Raw genomic sequence first — 6562 nt, 5'->3', positions numbered from 1 at the left:
ACAGAGGAGACTTGATGATCTTTGTTTTTTCTGGAATGGATTTTCGAGTGATAATCACACAAGTGACGGGAACAAGTTTGACAGGTGAAGGAAGCTACAACCTCCACTTCATCTTCTTGGCAATCAATACAGCAACGGATCAACATGAGAGTTGGACGTTGGATTATTTTTTTTGTGAATGTGACAAACGTTTTGACAAGTGACGCATTAACCGTTCCCAAATTTCAATTCCTCGTTTTACAATTCCGACAAGTTTCAAGTTGGCTAGTTACAATGTAGGAGCTTTACAAAATATTATTTTCAAACCACCAGTAAGTTTGCAACAATTACTCAGTACGATCTTTAGTCTTATGTCTGTTTAAAACTTATTTCATCTCTATTAGATTTTAAAAAAACACCATAAAATCAGTTTGGAAGATTGATCCTTAGTATTCTCAATGCGAACGTATGTGGTAAAATAAACAGCTCATGTTCTCGATTTTACTTCATGTTTTTTATTATTATCGCCTTCAACTCTCACATACGGTGTTGAGCTTTCATTATTTATGATTAGACTCAGAAACACAACATTCGTCCAGAACAAAGAATAATTCAGAAATAACAAAATTGTGTTGATTGAACGAATATTATGTATGGAATATGATACAAAATTTCCCAAAATTTATCCTGAACGAGTTTTTGAATATCATATTGTAAATTCATTTAAACAAGATGAAGTTCTTGAGGTCATGAAAATTATTTTGGAGGGTCCTTCAGACCAACATTTCACCATGTCTTACATTCTCCAGAAAGGACTGTTTAAGAATATCAATTGTTTAAATGATGTAACGTTTAAATTTACTGAAGAACAAATTATTGTTGAAGAATTTGATCGACCTTGAATTTATTGGTAGTTTGAGAAAGGATGAGGTCCTCAACTAATTTTCTTGAGCATTTCTAAATGGCTGTTCCATATTCTCTAGCTCCAATTCCTTATTATTATCGATAGGATCTTCCAATTTCACCATTTCTTTCTTTTCTCTCTTTCTCATAAAATAGACAACCAATAAAATACCTCCTATCACAACAACTCCAATGACAATGCATATTCCGAGAATGAAAAGCCATTGCAAAGGTGTCAATGAAAAGATTAACACAGGTCCGTCGAGTAGGATCGTTTTTGTATCCAACACAACACCATTGAACATCGCTCGAATTTCAAAGTTACTAGCAATCATTTCTGACGTGTTACAATTGATGAAACCTTCTCCTCTTCGATTCATTACATGCATACATGAAACGAGATCATCTCTCATTCGAGGGCCTTTTTCATGATATGCCTCAATTTTGAATTTTGACAAGTCCAAGGAAGGTGTGATGGATCCATCATTGTCAAAAATTTTGTAATTCACAGTGAATGACTCACCAGGCAGGAGAGCTCTTCCTGGTTGAATATCAATTGAACCCTTGCTTGCCATTTGATTGACAATAATTCTTGAATCTAAATTATCCCAAGAACCACCATAAACGTTTGGGTTTGGAGTGTATGTGAAACGTAAATTCAAAATTCCTGCTTGGGTTGGAAAATATTGCATGGATCCAACACCATTTACAACAATTGCGCGTTGAGTGGATGAAACACCTGTCAATGAAATGATACCTTGCTGCCAAGTGTCAATTCCATCCCATTTGTTCACAAAACTGAATGCAAAGGTGGAAGGATATCCAACATAATGTTTTGTGAAATATTCATTGGCAAAGGATGTTTTCATTCTCACCATTGTGGCAGGATAAATCACACATGACAACTGAACGTTGAATTCCAACATGGAGGTTGACACCATGTTACTATTTCTCACCACCATGTAAGCACTATTGGAATTCGCAAATGGACGAAATGAAGGTCTTCCATCAGAGACACAAGTCGAATATTGATTATTTTCAGTACTCTTATAGGAAGAAAATTCAAATGGTTGACCGTTGAGTGCCTTTTCCTTATTGGCAGCATCCACTAGAAAATATTGAATCCCACTCGTGTCAACGGATCTTATATTCACAAGTCCAACGCCGGCTGTCAAAGAACCCGAACATTCCATAGATACCAAAACTGTGAAACGATTGGCAAGAATCGTTTTTGGACAGGTCTGTGCATTGCAATAGCAGTTGGGACAAGAACATGAAGATTGTTGAGAGTCAGAAGTATTGAATAAAGAGATTTGAAGAAGAGAAGAAGAAGAGGATGTTGAGGAGAACGAAGATTTCTGAATAGGCCAGAGATGATCGAATTGGTTATTCATTGGATTGGCTGAGGTGGAGACTGCGATCATCACGACGAGGAAAAGGACCATCGTGTTCTTGACAAAGCTGTCAGTAGTGGTGCTTTCTGTGAGACGATGGAGTGGAGAATGCATCTTTGAAAGCTTTCAATTTTTTTGTGGATTCCTTCAAAGAGTGACTCAACAAGGGTGACAAAACTATAAATGTCAATATAAATTCTCCTCAACAACTCGCAAAGCAGAAAAAACTCGGTGTTCCCATCTTTGAATATCACTAGAAGTGATGTTTCTTGTTGTTGCTTCATATTTTTATGAATGAGTCATATCTTGATGTTTCGCCCAAATAGAATGTCAAACAATGAACGTTTTGGTTTTTCAAGAATTATTGTTGGTCAAAATTTATAGAGTTGAGGAATAACCATTATGCAACACATATGCAGTGCCGAAGAATTGTTTATTAAAGGGTAATGGTGATCTGGTCGCCATAAAATCGTTTAAGACAACCTACAACGTTCTGCAGAACTGTATTTTCTTCTTTCTTGGTTGCGCTACCTTGACTGTTGGATTGGGAGCTACTGCTATAAGTGATACCTGCACCAGTTAAATCAATAGAACGCAGATTATCGCAAGCAAGACTTAGGTTTTTCAAATTTTCACACCAGTTCAATTGAAGATTAGTAAGGGCAGGGCATGAAATGAATGGTTTAGAAATGTACTTGCAATTAATAATTTTGATTTCTTCCAAAGTGTTGCTTTGAATGACAGGATTCTGCAAAGGCTCACATTCAGTGAGGTAGAGCTTTTTCAATGCACCATATTTTCTTTTCCTAAAATTAACGTGAATATCAAAGATGCTGTCATCATCATTCTTGGCAGGTTTATCTCCGTTAGCAATTTCTTCATCTTGAGTATTAAAACTTCTATTCAAATCTTCAATTTCTTCCTCTAACAATGGTTTCAGAGTATTTAATAATGCAAGATCAGAGACTTTAGTGCATTTAAACAACACCAACTTTTCAAGTTTTGGAACATTGGAAAGCTTCAACCCGCCATCACCTAGTGAGCAATCATAAAACTCGAGTGAAAGTAATTCTTTGAGAGCTCTCACTTCAATACAAGTAAATGTGCATGAGCTGAATCGGAGATGTTTCAATTGTTGAATTGGAGATTTTTCTACAGAATTATGTTCGGTTGATGATGATGCTGGTGTGCTCGGATTTTGAAACGTTCCGGAATTGAGTAATTTTCTATCGACAAAAGAGGGAGAATCAAGTCCACATTCTCGGATATGCAAGTCATATAAGTTGGGAGGAAGTTTTCTATATTGTTGTTTGATGATTTTTGAAATTAAAATTCACAAGATTAATAATGATGATGAAAATGCGTATTCGGAGGATTGTAAATAATTAATTGATGTTAGAATAATAATTCCATACATCATATTGATTGATATCTGCACACTTACTCTAACAAACTGCTCAAACACAAATCATTGAACCACTCCAATCCATCCAAAGAGAGAGATTTGAGCCTAGGAAATCTATTCACAATTTCAATGAGTTGGGTTACATCTTCCGATACTCCATTTCCACTACTCAAATTCATTTCATCACAATCCAATACTAATTCTTCAACACTGTCCATACAGGCTCTGTACATTTTCTTTGAAACCAACGCTACATTCAACAATAAATCTTCAACCGAAAGAAATGAAAGCAAATGTAAGATGGGATGTTTAGGAGTTGATGCATCATCATTACCGTACGATGGTGATGGTGGCTGATAGGAATCAATCACTCCACGGAATGAAACGTCTGGTAAAGAAATTACAGTTGTGGGTGCCGATGATGATGAGCCATTGCTGCTGCTGTGGTGCTTGGACTTTTTTTGACTCGACTCGAAAGGAGAATTTTCCGCAAAGGTTCGTTTCATTTTTTTGTGGAAATTAATTTTTTGTAAGCGCTTTGATGTCTTGGAATAAATCTTGAACTAATTCAACCTGTTCTGTTCAGAAAGAATTAGAGTGATTTGGTTTTGATTAATGTGACGAATTGACAATATTTCAATTAAATCACTTTGTCCTTACAATTTCAGCAAATTCTTTGTTAAGGTTCAAGAATTGGACGATTTAAACTTCTCCCATCATTGAAAAATCTATCAAAAACAAACAATCACTCATGCATGTTCAGTAGAATTTGCCATCTTTCAAGGGGCACAAATGACAGAGAAGGACTGTTTTTAGGAATTAAAAAAAAATAGAGATGCGAATAGAACCAACAAGCTCCTTGTCTCAACCACCATCTCCACAACCTCCACACGTGGAAGAGCAACATGCACCTTCTACCACCGAAACATCAACTGCAGTCACACATTTCAACTCGCAGGTTCCTTCCTACATTCATCGATTGGTTGAAAAGAATGCTTTTAAAATTGAATCGGTCTTGTCTGTCATTGCACATCTCATCTTTCTGTTGGGACATTTGACGTGGACCATTTTGGTCATTCCAAATCTGAATCTTTCAAATAGATCCAAAGATTCAAATCGTGCCATGTCCTACTTTTGGTTTCATGTCATAATCCAATTTCTAGAATTTTTCGTCTTTGCATGGTTCATTGCAACAAGTATCAAACTCATCAAAAACAATACTCTTCTACCCAATCGCTCCCGTTTTTTCATTGTAAATGTGGTCATTCATGTTCTTCATTTATTTCTGTACATTTTTGCATGCATTGTATTTGCCTTATTTATTAGTGTAATCAAAACTTCTCAAACGGTACTCATGTGGCTGCAAGTGACATGTGTTGTGGGTTTTTTAGGTATCCTATGGTGGTTACTGAGTGTCGTCATGAGCATTCTGGCATTTGATTTTTGGAGTCGAGGAGTCACCACGACTGCTTTACCATCCTCAATGAACAACACTGTGGTCTCCACTGTTCCTCGACAACATGAATCATACATATCTATCAGAGAAGAAGTTGAAGGAACACCATCTCTTGAAATGCACTATGGATTGACCTTCAATTACATTCAAATGAATTCAGCAATGGAGCCACAGATTCCATGTGACGACTCTAATGTGGAGGATAAACCAACGATGGCTGGTTGATAATACATAGAGTCAATAAGGTATTTATAAAATTTAAGCTTTGAAGTAGGATCAGCCAATGACGATGCATGTTCCTCAACCGTGCATAAAGTTATTGAAATTCACTCTTAAAATCAGTAAAGAATTGATCAGCAGATCTTGGTTCCTTTCCAGTGACAATCTTAAAATCGCCATGAACATTGGCAGTGATTCCATTCAGTTTGTACATTTGGAATAATTTCACAAGCATCCACACCACAAACGATGGCATGTTCATTTGTTGAAAATTATTGGCAAAGACCTCCTCTGGAATTGGTACATGCTTCACTTCAGCACCAGTTGCCCTTGTAATAATTTGAGCTAATTGATCGTAACTTAAGGACTGTGGACCAGTAATGTTATAGGTCTGATTGACATGCTTTTCTACAGGATCAGTCAACACCACAGCTGCCATATCTCCAATATCTCTCACATCCACATGTGAAATTTGATAAGGTACAGAAAGATCACTCTTTGGTCGATAAAACGCACCCTGTGATTTGATGACTCTCAAATCCTGCGTGAGGAAATTCTGCAAAAACAAGTTGGGCCTCAAAATGACCAATTTCACTTCAGTGTTATCCACCAAACGTTCAATGGCTCTCTCTGCGTCATGGTGCCATCTCATCAAACAATTCAAATCACGCTCTGGAGAACATCCCAATGCTGAAACTCGAACAATTTGCTGTAAAGATCAAGAAAACATGAGAAGGATGATTTCCGTCAGAGGTTTGAAACTTTAGAACTTACCTTCAAAGTGATACAATATTTCACGGCCAAATGAACAAATCCCGATTCGATCTTTGCTTGCCATGGTGAAGAGATGGTAAGAAGGAATAATCGCTCCACATTGGAAAACAAATCATCCACCCGAACCTTCTCAAGATCATTCAAATCTCCCACCACGTAAGAGGCTTGAATATTCTCGTATTGATCCAAAAGAGAACGAGCCTTTTCTTCATTACGGACCAACACTCTCACTTTGATTTTATTCAGAGTGGTTGCAGCTTGATCATTGAGAGCTCGGATTACCTCACGACCGACTGTTCCTGTTGCACCACTGATCAAAATTACCATTTTTTTGTTTTTGTGAAAAAGTTCATGCCACCCAAGAAAGTCAACCAAAAGAGAATACTATTTTAGTGCATGAATGATCAATTAAAAGATCGAACACATATAGGA

At 36.9% G+C, this 6562-nt stretch overlaps 4 protein-coding genes across 4 annotated transcripts; 1 reads left to right on the top strand and 3 right to left on the bottom strand.

Moving 5' to 3' along the window:
- Positions 1-917: 917 nt before the first annotated feature.
- On the bottom strand, positions 918-2390 carry FDP41_002874 (uncharacterized protein; the record flags this gene model as incomplete). Its single annotated transcript, XM_044706116.1, has 1 exon — positions 918-2390. One exon carries the CDS (start codon positions 2388-2390, stop codon positions 918-920), a length of 1473 nt encoding a protein of 490 aa, XP_044563072.1.
- A 322-nt stretch (positions 2391-2712) lies between these two features.
- FDP41_002873 (uncharacterized protein) lies at positions 2713-4187 on the bottom strand (the record flags this gene model as incomplete). The annotated part of the gene is made up of 2 exons (XM_044706115.1): positions 2713-3574; positions 3721-4187. 2 exons carry the CDS (start codon positions 4185-4187, stop codon positions 2713-2715), a joined length of 1329 nt encoding a protein of 442 aa, XP_044563071.1.
- A 329-nt stretch (positions 4188-4516) lies between these two features.
- FDP41_002872 (uncharacterized protein) lies at positions 4517-5362 on the top strand (the record flags this gene model as incomplete). Its single annotated transcript, XM_044706114.1, has 1 exon — positions 4517-5362. One exon carries the CDS (start codon positions 4517-4519, stop codon positions 5360-5362), a length of 846 nt encoding a protein of 281 aa, XP_044563070.1.
- A 91-nt stretch (positions 5363-5453) lies between these two features.
- On the bottom strand, positions 5454-6457 carry FDP41_002871 (uncharacterized protein; the record flags this gene model as incomplete). The annotated part of the gene is made up of 2 exons (XM_044706113.1): positions 5454-6065; positions 6131-6457. The coding sequence occupies 2 exons, from the start codon at positions 6455-6457 to the stop codon at positions 5454-5456; spliced, it is 939 nt and encodes a 312-aa protein (XP_044563069.1).
- Between the last annotated feature and the right edge of the window lie 105 nt (positions 6458-6562).

Source organism: Naegleria fowleri (genome assembly GCF_008403515.1).
Source record: "Naegleria fowleri strain ATCC 30894 chromosome Unknown tig30, whole genome shotgun sequence".
NCBI lineage: Eukaryota > Heterolobosea > Eutetramitea > Acrasida > Naegleriidae > Naegleria > Naegleria fowleri.
The sequence above is the reverse complement of the archived record's forward strand: the minus strand, read 5'-3'. Positions and strand labels throughout refer to the sequence as shown.